The sequence below is a fragment of the Oncorhynchus gorbuscha genome, linkage group LG15, assembly GCF_021184085.1.
Source record: "Oncorhynchus gorbuscha isolate QuinsamMale2020 ecotype Even-year linkage group LG15, OgorEven_v1.0, whole genome shotgun sequence".
Classification (NCBI taxonomy): Eukaryota; Metazoa; Chordata; class Actinopteri; order Salmoniformes; family Salmonidae; genus Oncorhynchus; species Oncorhynchus gorbuscha.
In genome coordinates, this window is record NC_060187.1 from 38,894,196 (window position 1) to 38,911,970 (window position 17,775).

The 17,775-nt window shown below is 42.4% G+C and overlaps 1 protein-coding gene across 2 annotated transcripts in view; it reads left to right on the plus strand.

Annotated features, from left to right (window-relative positions):
* LOC123997096 (DNA-directed RNA polymerase, mitochondrial-like) overlaps positions 1-17,775 on the plus strand; it is a 97,630-nt gene that overhangs the window by 37,675 nt on the left and 42,180 nt on the right. For both annotated transcript variants that reach the window (XM_046301130.1, XM_046301131.1), the window contains exons 7-13: positions 6,089-6,256; positions 6,576-6,746; positions 6,864-7,103; positions 8,608-9,402; positions 9,574-9,696; positions 11,786-11,908; positions 13,506-13,685. In XM_046301130.1, the coding sequence (XP_046157086.1) occupies positions 6,089-6,256; positions 6,576-6,746; positions 6,864-7,103; positions 8,608-9,402; positions 9,574-9,696; positions 11,786-11,908; positions 13,506-13,685 (1,800 nt within the window). The remainder of the gene's footprint in view (positions 1-6,088; positions 6,257-6,575; positions 6,747-6,863; positions 7,104-8,607; positions 9,403-9,573; positions 9,697-11,785; positions 11,909-13,505; positions 13,686-17,775) is intronic.

The following is a 17,775-nucleotide window of genomic DNA, read 5'->3' on the forward strand; positions in this document are numbered from 1 at the left end:
TACAGTATGGAATAATACTACTGAAATATACTACTATACTAATACATTATGGAATAGTAACACAATGAAATACACTATAATAACACGGTATGGAATAGTAGTACACTGAAATAGACTATAGTTTATTGCCTGCACCTAGCAAACAGTTTTTTAATGATTTGGAACGGCAAGCCAGGCAGAATTAAACGGGCCTATTTATATAATGAATATGAATTTGGAGGGCAGAAATGATTAAATATTAAAGCATTAAACCTCTCACTAAAGGCTTCAGTCATACAAAAGTTAGACTGAAATCCAAACTGGTTTTCTATTAAATTGGTAGGAATGTCTCATCCTATGTTCAAGAATGGCCTTTTTCTTTTTATTCAGATTACAACCTCTCACTTTCAGTTATTTGAAAAGGAAATCAGCTATTTTTAAAACAAGCCATAGAAAGTTGGTTGCAATTTCCATTTAATCCACCAGAAAAGACAGAACAAATAATACAACAAATATTGTTGTTAGTTTAACCATATTTGGGAGATGATTTACTTTTCAAATAACGGAAAGTGAGAGGTTGTAATCTGAATAAAAGGGAAAAGGCCATTCTTGAACATGAGACAGTTTTACTAATTTGCTCGTGAACCAGTTTGGAATTCAGTATAACTTTTGTATGACTGAAGCATTTAGTGAGAGGTCTAGTGCTTTAATATTTAATCATTTCTGCCCTCCAAATTAATATTCATTATATAAATAGGCCCGTTTAATTCTGCCTGGCTTGCCGTTCCAAATAATCATTTTTTTAAACTATTTGCTAGGTGCAGGCAATAAACTAGAGTGTATTTCAGTGTGTTACTATTCCATACTGTGTTACTAGAGTGTATTTCAGTGTTTTACTATAAATATATTAATTTATTTAAAAAATATTATTAAATAAAAATTAAATAAAAGGTATAATCGTCATAAATGATATCAGAAATAGGACTGGTGGAGTTATGTCACATGCAGCTAACAAAAACATATGGAAATGTCTGCTCTACCCCAAAATTACAACCAACTATATGCAGCGTTTCCGCAAAAATGGAAGAGGAAAGTGGAAGGGGGAAAAAGTAAGGAACCTGTCTGTCAGCCCTGTATTAAAGACTATAATTGGTTAAAGAAAATTGTGATAAATAAAAAAAGTATACCAGTTGAATTTATTAAGGACCAAGAAATTGACAGTCGTGCAGTATAGATTGCAAAATAGTTTGGAAGAGATTTTTGACGTACCATGGCACATGGATTATGAACTGATATGCAAAATGATGCCAGATTCAAAACTTTGAATTTTACCATTTAAATTATTATACGAAATTCTTGCAACCAATATAATGTTATTTATATGGGAGATACAACCTTCCCAGCTCTGCAGATTTAGCTGCAAAGAGACAATCATTAGATCTTTTTTTTATTTATACTATCCATATGTAGCTTGTTTTTGGTCATAGGTCCAGGAATGGCTGAAGAATTGCAATATTTACCCGGAGCTAACCCTGCAGATAGCACTACTGGGTGATCTGAAAAGTCAGTCAATCGATCAATAATATAATAATACTTTTAGCAAAAAATAATATTTTAAATTTACAGTCTGTAGAAACAATGAGAATAGAAAGGTTCTGAACTTTTGTGAAACATCAAATCAGTTGAGAAATATTTGGCAAATAGAAATCCAATATGGATTATGTTAAGAGATAGATGAGAGGGGTTGAATGGAGCTGAAGGTTGAGACTAATAACAACTAATAATAAATAGACTGTTGATAAAATGTATGTAGTATGTATAAGCTGGAAATACTGGCCTAAGGGTTGTTGTTCACTAGTTTAGATGCAATTGGGACTGTTCTACTGGATGTCATAAGGTTAATGCACCAATTTGTAATAAGGATAAGGAAAACTTAAATGTAAATGTATTTACTTTTTTTAGACAGTAATAAAGGAAAATATATATTTTTAAAGGGTGTGTGTGTGTGTGTTTAAGCAATATAGCACGAGGGGGTGTGGTATATGGCCAATATACCATAGCGACGGGCTGTTCTTAGGCACGACGCAAACCAACCTCAAAAAGCACTAATCGCTCAGCACTACCAATGACAAAATCATATATTTTCATGATGTTGATGTATTTTTTTTCATGTTCAGTCAGTGTCATCTGTGAGAAAAGTTTCTGTCCAGACTTCAGTCAAAACTTTGAACATTATGCATTGAGGCCACCAGACATCAGCTATATTATTCCTGCGATGTGTCCCTCTCCCCATATCTCAGTGGTCTGGGGCCAGGCATTGGCATTTACAGTTTAAACTCTCCCTGCATTTCCAGACAATGTTTCAGACTGGGAGCCGGAGGACGAGGGTCCCTGGTGGTCCTGCAACATTTACAGCAGGCAGAGCAGCATGATAATATATTGTAATGAGGCTCTCCTGAGGAGGGAGCTGAGTCACCTTTACAGGCCAGGCCAGCCTATCTGTTCGGTGTCAGCTGGGCTCTCTCCTCCTGGCATGGATGGGGAATATGACAGTCCCATGGATGGAAGGCTGACCTGGTTTTACAACCTGGCTGGAGACATCTGTCCTCTCACCATCTCTGAATCTGAACACATACAGATGCACCAAATATATTGGCACCTTTCCATGATTCACTATTTCTTCTCAAATAAGTTGAAATTGAAAAACTTTGTGTTCACACGTGTATTTGTTTGATTTACAACTGCACAGGACCCAAAAAATGTAATGTATTTCACCTGTGGTAAGTTGCAGGTGCCTACCGGGTAAAAAATAGCCATACAATCAGTTTTTCAAAGAGAAAACATAATATTCTGCTTCATTGATCTCCATTGAAAAAGTACAAGGGTGCCAAACATTGTACAAAATATTAGGAACACTTTCCAAATATTGAGTTTTGTATTTATTATGGATCCTTTGGCAACAGCTACTCTTCCTGGGGTCCAACAAAATTAAGGCAGTTATAACATTTTAAAAAACATTACAATACATCCACTGGCTTTACTCAAGGGGGATATGCCAGTGGCATGCCGTTAGTAAAGATTTTTAAAAGTAAGGGGCCTAGACAGCTGCCCTGGGGAATTCCTGACAATACCTGGGGGGGGGGGGGGGTGGGGGCGATGCAGATGCAGGGTGGTATGCTGCTGGCTTAATAAGTGTAAGTGCTTGTTGAATGTCCTCCCCTTTAAGCGTGCTGAAAGTCTGTCAATTTGTTTACTGAAAAATAGCATTGGAACTGGTCAAACACATCCAAATGGTTGGTAACAGGCTGATTGGTCGGCTATTAATTTTGCTTCCCTCCATGCCTGAGGGGACACATTTTCTAGTAGGCTTAAGTTGAAGATATGGCAAAAAGGAGTGGCAATATCATCCACTATTATCCTCAGTAATTTTCCATCCAAGTTGTCAGACCCGGTGGCTTTTTCACCTCTTCCAAGCGTACTTTACGGAATTCAAAATTACAATGCTTGTCTTTCATAATTTGGTCAGATATACTTGTGTAGTGTCAGCATTTGTTGCTGGCATGTTGTGCCTAAAGTTGCTAATCTTGCCAATAAAAAAAATATTAAAGTACTTGGCAATATCAGTGGGTTTTGGGATGAATGAGTCATCTGATTCAATCAATCAATCAATCAATCAAATGTATTTATAAAGCCTTTTTACATCAGCTGATGTCACAAAGTGCTGTACAGAAACCCAGCCTAAAACCCCAAACAGCAAGCAATGCAGATGTAGAAGCATGGTGGCTATGAAAACTCAATAGAAAGGCCAGACCCTAGGAAGAAACCTAGAGAGGAACAGGCTCTGAGGGGTGGCCAGTCATCTTCTGTTGGTTGTACAGCCAGACCTCTTTTGCCATTGATTTAGCTTCACCCCTCTCAACCATACAGTTGCACCCCCTTTTGCCATCAGAACAGCCTCAATCCGTCGGGAAATGGACTCTACAATGTATCGAAAGAGTTCCACAGGGATGCTGGTTAATGTTGACTCCAATGCTTCCCACAGTTGTCTGGATGTCCTTTGGGTGTTGGACCATTCTTGATACACACAGGAAACTGTTGAGTTTGAGAAATTCAGCAGTGTTGCAGTTCTTGACACACTCAAACCGATGCACCTGGCACCTACTACCCAGGGTTTCCATTAGGAAAATGTGTTGCCGAACATTTGTCCTGCAACATTTTAATTTACAGGAAATTTGAGAAATTTTGCGGACCCATATGAATTGGGTGCGTAAACCTGATTAGGGGGGTCCACCCATGGTACTCAGGATTACATAAATCACATTTAGAATGGTAATTCATTAAAAAAAACAGAACATGCAAGTCGACGAATTAGAAGCACAAGCATTACGCTACACTCGCAATAACATCTGCTAATTATGTGTATGTGACCAATAAAATTAGATTTGGTTTGATGATGCTTACTGAATTCTGAGGTGAACTTTGATGTGCATTAGACTAACTGGTTACATTTACTTTTCCTCGGCCAACAAGATGAGTAGCGAACAGCAAAATCACCAGCCTGTTTCACCCTACTATAGTAGAAAAGTTTAGGCTACTTATTCTATTGGTTAGCTTGTCGAGAAAGAAATGGACTGTTCCAAACAGACTCGGGGGACAGTTGTGGGACAATATTCATACCAACATAAATAAAATAACACTAAAAAGAAATGTCTGATGCAACAGATCAGAACGTTTTAGCTTAAAATGTTGATAAATTATTATTTCTTCACATTATAAGTGCAGCAATGCACACAAAGCAGTAGGCTACGTGCAAATGTACGTTCCGTAATGCAATTAGCGGGAAACCACCTTTGTCAAAAGGGCACTGCACATGTGAGCGGTTTCATGTGATAGAGATGAAAATATCCGTTAGAAATTTAGAATAGTAAGACATGCCTCAAAATATGTATTAAAATGTTCAGGTTTTAAACCATTGTTTTCTAAATGTGTGTGTGTGACGCACTGATGAAGCCTGCCTTCCATTTCCATTTTCAAAACTACTCAGAACTACTTCTATCACTAGAAAATGGCTACATAAAAGACCCTCCCACAGTGACACAATGGATAGTGATTGTAAAAGAAATCCACTACATGGAGCGTATGACCTTTGCTTTAAGAACTCAAGAGGACAGAGGTCAAGATTACTGGGAAAATTGGTATTAAAAAAAACAACTCAGAAATCTCTGACTTCCAACTTCAGTGCATTCAAGACTGGGAACTTGGCAAAAAAACGAGCTCCAACTGGGAATTACAACTCCGCAACTCTGTCTAGAGGGCCGATTTTCCTGACTTTAAGATCACTGACGTCATGATTTGACCTTTTGCCTTTCCAAGTTCCCAGTTGTCTTGAAAGCACCACAAGATGCAGCAGCAACATATTTTCCACTCATAGGCTCTGTATCTGTATGCTGTACGCTTGTGATAAATAAGATGCATAACGAATATACTGTACACAAGCCTATTTAATTCCACTATATTAATTTATAGACAGATTAGCATGATCAGTCAAATATATTTCCATCAATGAATCGGCTAAAAAGCATTATTTCGCAATGGGATTTTTTTCTTTCTCCTGGACAATTGGCTGGTGCAAATTTTATTAATTGTCTTTACAAATATATATCGGACAAAAGCTGGCTATTACCTAGCCCTGCTATTACCATACCCTGTTCAAAGGCATTTAAATATTTTGTCTTGCCCATTCACCCTCTGAATGGCACACATACACAATCCATGTCTCAATCGTCTTATGGCTTAAAAATCTTTATTTGACCGGTCTCCTCTTCTGTATCTACACTGATCTGAAGTGGATTTAACAAGTGGCATCAATAAGGAATCATAGCTTTCGCCTGGTAAGTCTGTCATTGGAAGAGCAGGTGTTCCTCATGTTTTGTACACTCAATGTATTTGGCCTCAATTGTATGTGCTGAATACCACAGATACTACAGATATAATTGTGTTTGTTGTTTAAACTTAAGTCAAATTTGAACTCATGTCCAGAGTGGATATAAGGCAGAACATGTTTTCATCCACACAAGACCATGCAGTGAGACCATGTTGTCTGTTTCAGCGGGACCTTCTGGCAGTGCAGCGGTTAGTGTGGCACAAAGCCCTGGTTGGGGCCCTGAGGGAGGGCAAGATCATCTTGGCCAGCAGCACCCAGAAAGCCGTCAGACTCAGCCTCTACCCCTACCTCTGTCTGCTGGATGAAAAGGACTATGTAGACATCATGATCCAGGTATATAACCCGCTGAATGCTATCAGTATATTGGTGCTTGGGTCATACACACATCTGTTGTTTTAAATCTCACCTTTTTGAAAGGTGATGATCTGAATGATCCAAAGTTGAATTTGACTTTCCGCAATGTTCTGCGCTCGGATCCCTCAGAAAAAAACCCACTGAATCCCAGCAGTATCTATGACCTTGGGTCCTATAGACCTCTGTTGTATTTAGAGTTCAGGGTTGAGGTTTATTTAGCAACTTTGTAGCATTGCATAAAATGTCATTCTATAAAATCCGGATAGTCCTAATCATGTTGCTCTTTGTCTGTGGTCAGAGTCTGTCCAACCTGCCTCCCAGTGGGGAGTCTCTCCACATCCTGGCCAAGGAGCTAGGCAACCGGGTTCACAACATGTTCTGCATCCGCATGAAGGGACACAATCAGATGGTGGACAAGCTTAGTCATATCTACAATGAATATACTGAGCTACTGGCCAAAGACTCTAAGGTTTCACTCCTCCACATCTGGTCTTTATCTGGTCTTTATCTGCATGCAATTAGAAGACGTGTCAAATTATTGACCTACTGTTTGACTTAAAGAAAACCTCCTTACTGTGCCTTGCAGGAGTTTGACGTATTGCCTAGGGAGCGATGGTGGAAGCTGGAGGCGGAGCATAGCTCTGGTCCCTCCCTGCTGGGGGACGAGACCCACTGGCCTCACATGGTGGTGGTGGAGCTGGGTACCTACCTGGTGGACCTCATGGTCAAGCACATGAAAGTGAACAGCGACCTCCTCAACTCTGCCTACGACCGAAAGCTCATCCCTGTGCTCTACCACATGTACACCTTCCGCAGTAACAAACAGGTAAAGAATATACTAGAGTGGAATTGTTAGTTGAAGTGATTTTATGCCAGTTATTTTCTCCCAATTAATTTATTCACCCAATTTCCCAGGGTTAGTGTTGGTTCCTCAGCTCATGCCTTAATCTTCACGTCGGCATTTATGAGCGAAATCGATCAGTAGTGCAGCAGTGAAAAGCAGCCAGAACATAACAGGTGACCTTGGTTTTGGACAGGGCTGTCTGTCATAGCTTCTCCATCTGTCTTCAGCTCTCCTCTCTCAGCTCAGCTCCCTCATATTACTCTCTGCCTGCATGGTCTGGCTCATAGGCATATGAATAATAAAACCGCTTTCCCTGCAAGAGTGGACGGCGGTGCAGTTGAGTAGGACGAATGGCTTCCAAACTAATCCTTTTTTTTACTGTCCCCTTAATTGGCTGGCTGATTTACTGTCCTGGGATAACAGACAAGGAAATTTAGACACTTTCTATATTGTCCTCCGAGCCTCGTTCCTGGTGGGGGAAAAAAGCACCTGCCGGCATCTCAACCTGGTGGACTTGATGTGCTTTGACAGTGGAGTCCACTGTGGGTTTCGAAGCTTGTCTCTGGCCACCCATCCTTCTGCTGTTCTGGCTCAGAGGGATAGAGGGTAGGCCAGCAGGGTGCAGTCTAATGATTTTACAGCATGCACAGTTAGGCTCTGCCTGGTTGATGGACTGAATCTGTTATAACATCTCTCTCTCTTTAGCTCTCTCTGTGCACTGTTGGTTTATACTGTGGTGCTGTTCAATGCTGTTTCTGTAAGTCTGGGTTTGGATGGTGAAGTCTTTCAGGGAGTAGTTAGTTCATCTCCAGCTGTCACGTGATTAAAACTGCTATGAACTGGGTTCCCGAGTGGTGAAGCGGTCTAAGGCACTGCATCACAGTGATAGAGGCATCACTACAGACCTGGGTTCGATCCCAGGCTGTGTCACAACCGGCCGTGATCGAGAGTGCCATAGGGCGGCGTGCAATTGGCCCAGCGTCGTCCGGGTTAGGGGAGGGTTTGGCCGGGGGGGGCTTTACTTGGCTCATTGTGCTCTAGCGAATCCTTGTGGCGGGCCGGACGCCTGCAGGCTGACCTCGGTTGTCAGTTGAATGCCTCGGTTGTCAGTTTCCTCCGACACATTGGTGCAGCTGGCTTTTGGGATAAGCGGGCGGGAGTTAAGAAGCGCGTTTTGGTGGGTCATATTTCGGAGGACGCATGACTCGACCTTCGCCTTCTGAGCCTGTTGGGGAGTTGCAGCAATGAGACCAGATCGAAATTGGGGAGGAAAATATAATAAATAAAACTTCTATAAACCAGACACCTTAGCTGAAGCCATTATTAATGTGTTGTTGTCTCAGCAAATAAGCCTGACTGTTTTACTGAAGCTTAATTGAAACATTCAGCTCTGTTTTGAGCTTATATTTGATTGGACTGGTACTGTATTTGTATGATCTGTATTTAATGTAATTAATTAGATCTCTTGTGATGTGATTGGCTCCAGGTCGGCTTCATCAAGCCGCACCCCATCCTGACGCAGATGCAGCAGGATGCCATGGACACCAAGCTGACCTTTGACTCCTACGTGATGCCCATGCTGTGCCCGCCCGTGCCCTGGACCTCGGCTAAATTCGGCGCTTACCTCCTCACCCCCACCAAAATGATGCGTGCGGTGGAAGGTGCCAACCAGCATGAGATCCTGCTGGAAAAGTGCCAGGATGCTGACCTCCATGCCGTGCTGGACTCCCTCAACCAGCTGGGCAACGCAGCCTGGAGGATCAACCAGCCCCTGCTGGACATCATCATCTCCATCTTCAATGATAAGGGTAGCGAGAAGCTGGATGTTCCGCCGCCCAACTCTGAGGCTCCTAAGATTCCCCGCTACAACCAGCAGGACTCAGCCACCTTCACCTCAGCCGAGAAGGCCCACCTGAAGAGGGAGGTGGTTAATGCCAAGAAGAAGTGCAGTGAGATGCACAGCCTCAGGATGGACGCCCTCTATAAACTCTCCATCGCCAACCACATGAGGGACGAGGTTTTCTGGTTCCCCCACAACATGGACTTCCGCGGGCGCACCTACCCGTGCCCGCCCTACTTCAACCACCTAGGCAGCGATGTGACCAGGGCCGTCCTGGTGTTTGCGGAGGGGAAGCCCTTAGGGCCGAGCGGGCTGGAATGGCTGAAGATCCACCTGGTCAACCTGACAGGCTTGAAGAAACGCAGCTCGCTGGCAGGCAGGTTGGAGTACGCCAATGCAATCATGGAGGACATCCTGGACTCTGCAGACAACCCCCTCATCGTCAGTCTGCTAACAATGTTTTCTGTTTCTTATCATACTGTTGGAGCTCGTAGATAGAGATTATTATTCTACCCACTGGGAGATAATCGAACCGTTGAGTAGTAATGTTGTGTATCTAGTACTGCATTGTTTTGAGTATCTAATACTGCATTGTCTATGTTTCCATGGCAGGGTAAGAAGTGGTGGCAGAATGCAGATGAACCCTGGCAAACCCTGGCCTGCTGTATGGAGATAGCCAACGCCGTCAGGTCACCTGACCCCACACACTTCATCTCCCACTTTCCTGTACATCAGGTAGTGACGTTGACCTCTAACCCCTACCACTTGACCCTCCATGTAGATCTGAAAGGATTATATATATAGGTACAGTTGAAGTCAGAAGTTAACATACACTTAGGTTGAAGTCATTAAAACTAGTTTTTCAAACACTCCACACATTTCTTGTCAACAAACAAAGTTATTTTTTCCAACAATTGTTTACATACAGATTATTTCACTTATAATTCACTGTATCACAATTCCAGTGGGTCAGAAGTTTACATACACTAAGTTGACAGTGGCTTTTAATCAGCTTGGAACATTCCAGAAAATTCATGTCATGGTTTTAGAAGCTTCTGATAGGCGAATTGACACAATTTGAGTCAATTGGAGGTGTACCTGTGGATGTATTTCAAGGCCTACCTTCAAACTCAGTGCCTCTTTGCTTGACATCATGGGACAATCAAAAGAAATCAACCTCTGAAAAAAATTGTAGACCTCCATAAGTCTGATTCATCCTTGGGAACAATTTCCAAATGCCTGAAGGTACCACTTTCATCTGTACAAACAATAGTACGCAAGAATAAACACCATGGGACCAGGCAGCCGTCATACCGCTCAGGAAGGAGACGCGTTCTTTGGTGCGAAAAGTGCAAATCAATCCCAGAACAACAGCAACGGACCTTGTGAAGATGGAGGAAGCAGGTACAAAAGTATCTATATGCACAGTAAATCTAGTCCTATATCGACATAACCTGAAAGGCCGCTCAGCAAGGAAGAAGCCACTGCTCCAAAACCGCCATCAAAAAGCCAGACTACGGTTGCAACTGTACATGGGGACAAAGATTGTACTTTTTGTTGAAATGTCCTCTGGTTTGATGAAACAAAAATAGAACTCTTTGGCCATAATGACCATCCTTATGTTTGGAGGAAAAGGGGGGACGCTTGCAAGCCGAAGAACACCATCCCAAACGTGAAGCGCGGGGGTGGCAGCATCATGTTGTGGGGATGCTTTCCTGCAGGAGGGACTGTTGCACTTCACAAAATAGATGGCATCATGAGGAAAGAAAAATGTGGATATATTGAAGCAACATCTCAAGACATCAGTCAGGAAGTTAAAGCTTGGTCGCAAATGGGTCTTCCAAATGGACAATGACCCCAAGCATACTTCCAAAGTTGTGGCAAAATGGCTAAAGGACAACAAAGTCAAGGTATTAAAGTGGACAGAACTGAATAAGCCTACAAACCTGACTCCGTTACACCAGCTCTGTCAGGAGGAATGGGCCAAAATTCAACCAACTTACTGTGGGAAGCTTTTGGAAGGCTACCCGAGACGTTCGACCCAAGTTAATCAATTTAACGGCAATGCTACCAAATACTAATTGGGTGTATGTAAACTTCCGACCCACTGGGTAAGTGATGAAATAAATAAAAGCAGAAATATATCATTCTCTCTACTATTATTCTGACATTTTACTCTCTTAAAATAAAGTGGTGATCCTAACTGACTTATGACAGGGAATTTTTACTAAGATTAAATGTCAGGAATAGTGAAAAACTGAGTTTAAATATATTTGGCTAAGGTGTATGTAAACTTCCGACTTTAACTGTAGGTGTAAGCAATATGGTCATCTAGCTGAAATGATGTGTTCAGACATCAGTTAGCTTCTGTCTGTTGGCTGGGCTCTGGCTGTGTAAAAGAGCCAGTGGTAGAGCAATCTGCAGGCGTAAGCACAATCGGTGCCCAGTTAAAACCTCACAAAGAGCTGAGCAGCCCATTGACCTGGTCTTTCTCTGCTGCTTCAGGACTCCATCCATGGCCACGGTTAATCTTTTATTTGCCACTCCAATAAAAGTTGCTTGCTTATTTGCTCTCTATTTTCCTTTCTATTATTTTCGAGTCTCTCTGTCTCTGTGTGAGAAGTCAAGGTCCAGATGTCTTTTGGAATGAGCGTAGTAATTTGACTGGGTACTTAGTTGTCTGTTACTCTCACAATCTGTGGGCTATGTCATTGTTAAATTAAACGAATGCTGCCAGCAGTATCACACCGCCTACTCGACTCCATCCACCAGTTTTGTGATCTGTTATAGTGTTGCATCTCTCTCTCTCCCTCCTCTCTCTCAGGATGGCTCGTGTAACGGCCTGCAGCACTATGCAGCCCTGGGTCGAGACGTGATTGGTGCCACCTCTGTGAACCTTATTCCCTGTGAGGTGCCCCAGGATGTCTACAGCGGGGTGGCACAGCAGGTCAGTCAGCCTGGGCGCAGTGGGCAAGGGGTTCTAGTTAATGCTGGGGTGGTTGAATCACCCTTCCTTTACCACCTGATTCAGATGGGTTGGGTTAAATGCGGAAGACACATTTCAGTTGAATGCATTGTAGTAAAATCCTTTCCCTTATACTGTAGTAATAACACCAACGGTCAAAACAGCTTGGCTGTAATGCCCAAATTCATGTTCTATTTATCTTCCTATGTCCTTGGTGAGTGTCTTACATTATTGAGCTTCTTTATTCATTTACTTGGGTGGTTGGACTCCTAGAGAATGACAGTCTACTTGTTATTTTTCCTTAGCACAGTCTATAATAACAGCACCTGTTCTTCTCAGCCTTGCATCAGGCTTACTTTGCCTCTTTGCCCCAGAGCTCCTCTTTGCCCTAGAGCTCCTCTTTGCCCTAGAGCTCCTCTTTGCCCTAGAGCTCCTCTTTGCCCTAGAGCTCCTCTTTGCCCCAGAGCTCATCTTTGCCCCAGAGCTCCTCTTTGCCCTAGAGCTCCTCTTTGCCCTAGAGCTCCTCTTTGCCCCAGAGCTCCTCTTTGCCCCAGAGCTCCTCTTTGCCCCAGAGCTCCTCTTTGCCCCAGAGCTCCTCTTTGCCCCAGAGCTCCTCTTTGCCCCAGAGCTCCTCTTTGTCCCCAGAGCTCCTCTTTGTCTCCAGAGCTCCTCTTTGCCCCCAGAGCTCCTCTTTGTCCCCAGAGCTCCTCTTTGTCCCCAGAGCTCCTCTTTGTCCCCAGAGCTCCTCTTTGTCCCAGAGCTCCTCTTTGTCCCAGAGCTCCTCTTTGTCCCAGAGCTCCTCTTTTCCCAAGAGCTCCTTTTTGCCCCAGGGCTCCTCTTTGCCCAAGAGCTCCTCTTTGCCCCAGCTCCTACAGCCCAAGGATTCTGCTCTGAACAAGCGTCTCATTTTAAGGGGAAATAAATTTAGGCTAATGGTGAGCCTATTGATTTTAGCACTGGTGGGAGTGGAGAGTGTTTATGCTGTGATAAAAAAGCACAGTGCGGCCATGCCAAAAACATCAAGCCTCATTTAACTGGAGCAGCAGAGTACATTGAGGAGTTCTCAATGAGCTGGGCTGCCTGTCAGAATAGTGCTGTGTCAGTGCTCTCTGCTCCCTCCTACCTCATTGTCCACTCACCCCTGGGAGCTCTGATTAGAAAGCAGCTGATGAAATCATCTCCGCTCTGAGTCCTAGGGAGGAGAAACACCTCCTGTACACACAGGGTCCTAATCATCCAGGTTACAATGTTTACAGGAAGCATACACCCGGTGTAACTTTAAAGTGATTGCAGTTCATTGATTCAGACTGTACACTTGTATAACTACAGCAGGTTCTGTACAGGCTATACAGCAAAGTGCTGCTAAAGCAATTGCTCTATTGAGGCAGTGTGGTAGCTTTGTCGCAGGCACTGACAGTCTAAATTATTGTATTGTCTGTAGCACACTGAGTCAATGTGGTGCTCTTATGCTCCCAAATGATGCTCTGTGCCTGTCAGTCAGTGAATGATACTATTGTGAGTCAGTGCGATTCCCTTTGGACAAGATGACAATGTGTTTGGTGCTCTGTGTGTTTTATAGGTGGAGGAGTTCCGTGTGCGGGATGCTGAGAAGGGTCTGAAGATCGCCCAGGTGCTGGAGGGCTTCATCAGCAGGAAGGTGGTGAAGCAGACGGTGATGACAGTGGTGTACGGGGTGACGCGCTACGGAGGACGCCTCCAGATAGAGAAGAGGCTCAAGGAGATTGATGACTTCCCCAAGGTAAGGCCTACGAGTAGCCTCCAGGACCCCGGGGGGGACTATAAAGATTGGTTCCATTTATCCATCCTCGGGTGGATAAACAGCCACCAGTCTCTGGTATGCGCCGGTCCAATAATATCCACTTCACTTTCATGTTGCAACTGTAATCAGCCAGCAGTATCCCTTCCAGCCATCACTCACATGCCTCTCTCTGTCCAAGCTTCCTGCACATCTGTTCCTCCATCAGTTTTGTAAATATCATTTAGGGGATGCAGACCCTGATGAGTCTTCTGGTGTTACATTGGAGCAGAGCGTACAAAGTTGGCATCAATTCATTGACTGTTACCAATAGCACAGGCTAGTCTTAGTATGGTTCACTGTCATGCGCAGCCTCTGAGTGCCAGAGAGGGGAAATGGACAGGCATGCTTGCAGCTTTACAGCAAAGAAATGGCTCGTCTCTCGCCTAAACTGTTACAAAGAATATGAGCCATAATAACGGAGATAACTTTTATAACTAGACAAGTCAGTTAAGAACAAATTCTTATTTACACTGATGGCCTACCGGGGAACAGTGTGTTAACTGCCTTGTTCAGGGGCAAAACGACAGATCTTTTACCTTGTCTGCTCGGGGATTCGATCCACCAACCTTTCGGTTACTGTTCCTATGCTCAAACCACTAGGTTACCTTCCCGCCCCTTCTACACCATTTGACCACTTCAAATCCCCAAAGAGAGCTGTTGTTGGTTTTATGATGTCACTATGAACTTTCTAGATGTATACTTAACAGTATTATATAACAATCTCCTATATCATATGACTGTGTTACGAGAAATGGCATACACAGCGATACATTCCCATGTGTGTCATACTGATGACTGATGTCATTCACTGTATATCCGTCTATGATAGCCATTGATTTTTTATTGATCTTTAGGTACCTCACACAAGCACGTAGGCCTGTTATAATACAGTAGCAAGGGTGCAACTTTCAGGGGGGACATGCCCCCCCCAACATTCAGAAATTCAATTTCTGTCCCCCCCTAGAGTTTCTTTTCTCATAGCCATGGAGATGTTAACACTTCTAATTAGTTCAACAGGGAATCTGGGAACAGTGTAATGGGATATTATTACTACAGTGAAACGAATGGCTGGGGAAACCATCTGATCACACTGAGATTTATATACCACTGTAATGTGACGATCGTACTTCTCATAACCTTTGAGTCATAACCATGAATTTAATACCCCTTTTCTCAGTCAAATTCTATGCCAAAATCATTGATATCTATACAAATGGCAATTGTCTCATCATAACCTACTGTATTATGGTAATTGAAAACAGTATGGAGAAAGCCCCCCCCCAGTTGATACAATCATACAGTTGAGTATGTAAATATAGTGGTTGGGATGTCATTAGTTACAATGGTGTCAGGGGTAATGAGAGTGCTGATGGCAGTTCCGTGGCCTCACAGCCTGTCTAAGGGGCCCTGCTGTGGTAGGGTACAGTTAAACCTCTGTGCTCCCCCAACAGCAGAACTGGGAAGGAGTTGGGATAGACAGGCAGCAGCTGGGAGCTTGTGGCACCACACACACTGATATCCATTTTTTGTTTTTGCTTATAATTTCCATCATTTTGGTAGGCTATGTGTTAGTCGACTTGTCTATAATTAGATGGGGCTTCTGTTTTGTCATTATGTTGCTCTAGAAGACTAAATAAACCTTTGCTCAACAGGGTAATGTAATAGTGGTAGTGGTTCTGATCAGTTATAAATTTTTCAACCACCCATTTAGTTGAACTTTGGATAAAAGTTTTGGCTCTGATTGATCAATTTAGTTGAAATTGGTAAAGTTTTCTCTGTCATCTTTCGCGGAGCAAAATAATTAAATAATGCAACAAAAAAACGGGAAAGATTTTCTGTGCAAAATGTCCAAATGACATCCGTTTAACCGGTGGTAAGGAGAAAGAAAGCTGTGAAAACGACCCAACGATTTCAGTTCGGCTTAGATGCATATTTTATGTGGTTAAAATATTATCCGATTTTATGATGCTGTTATGATAAAGACAGCACCTCCGCAGATGGTATATAACTGAGCATTGCATTCTCTCAAGATGCAGAAATAAAGATATCATATTTCTCCAGTCCAGTCCAAATTTTGCCCTACATTTGGTGTATCATTTTACTCAAAGAAATGCTTAATTCCGCAGGAGTTATTATTGAGGCCACTGCCTTATTCGCACAGAACTAGTATTACTAGAGAACGTTCTTTCTCTTTTTTTCTATCATTTTACAGATATAACGGAAGGCTGGAGTTTTTTTCTAGGCATGAAGATATTTCAACAAGTCCAGGCGATAACACTGATATCTCGAGCTTAGTTACCAAGTTTCTAAACCTTACCAAACCATATTTGATATAGTGTCGCCATGAACAAGTGTGATGATAATCATTAGGATATTTTAGCGATCTGCAGTAGAAGATATCCTAATTGTCCCCCAGTCTTCAGATGTGAGCTAAACAGTTAACTTGGTATGTGTTTTTAGGTTATAGATGAGGAAGTGAAATTGTTCCAAACGTTGTATGCTGCTTTGCGATCTATTAACAGCAAGGGTTGCATTAAATAGACACAATATTTTTTAATGATGCATTTGGCGATGTTCAATTAATTCGCACAAAAGAATTCACTGAAAGTTGATACATGTAGACCCTTCATATATAGGCTATGCACAGCACTTCGTTCAATTTTTTTGCTCAAACCGCGAGCAATACCTGGCAAACTCAGACATTTATCTCAAAACACAGGGCTGTCGATTCGCACGGGACCAGTATTATCAGAGGACTTTGGAGTTTGCCAAAAAACAATAGGTTATTCTGGTTAGTCAATGTCCAGATAAGCCCTGAAGTTAAAGTGTATGCAATAATACTAGAGAGCCTAAAATAATGAAATAAAACCTCAATGTAGCCTATATAAATTGTGCAATAATGAAACATTTATGGATTATCGTTTCTCTTTATTCAACCCTCCCGCCACCCACCCGCCCTTCAGCCACACAACATTTAATGACCCTTAACCCATCAGCGTCTATCAACTAGGGCTGAGCAGTTTTACGATATACCGGTATTGATGCACAGACCTTCGTGCATTTTTACATTACCTTCTATAACTGTATTTTAATGTTTGGTAGGTTGAATATGATATGTCGTGTGTAACGCTCATTTTCATAGTTTACTCCGCTCCTTGAGTCATCTCTCTCTCTCCATGCTGCTTTCCACACAGACCTAGCCGCCCCCTGTCACTCAAGGGGCGCATTTGTTGTTCCTCGGCCACCAAGACACTTGCGTTCAGGCTACATGGTCAATGCAGCACATGTAACAATGTTGATGACAATGATACTGTTTTCACTTTGCGTCTTAATATGAACTCACAAACGTTCTATAATTACACTATTACTCTGTGTTTCTTACATCTGCAAACGGAAGTTTTCTTTTCTGAGCAAGTTGGGCCTAAATCGTGTTAGCCGCTAATGCTAATAGAGCAAACATAATTAGCTATACAGCCTGATAATACCGGTGATGGTGTAGACCTAAATAAGCATGTTGTTTGTGCAACAGTATGTTCTAAATCAAAAAGGAATATGTGAAGAAAGAATATGTTAGCTACATGAAGTAGCTAAGAGAAAACATTCAATGTAGCCAAAGATTATAGGGTCCACTAGAAAAAACGTATCAACACTTTGGTTCCTACCCTGTCACAATCACTCCTCCCTGGAATTTTCATTCGTTGTCATGTCAAACAACACTGTATTCAAAGTGCCCACTATTATATTCTAACTATAGAATTATAATAATCATTCTATTTCCATGATTCCAACAGTTCATCCAAGGGTTTTGCTCTAAATCGCAACATTTTGTTAAAAATAAAGCCTTGATTGTTTGCCCATATCTTGCAGCCCTACGTGGCAGTGTGGACATTATCTCAAATGAGTGCAGGAAATACAGAAATATATGAAAATACAGAAAATTATTTTTGTTAGAATTGAACAGTATAAAACAATCAGAAGAGACAGACTCATTTTAATCACTTAGAATGTATGTGTTGCCACCCTAGGGTCA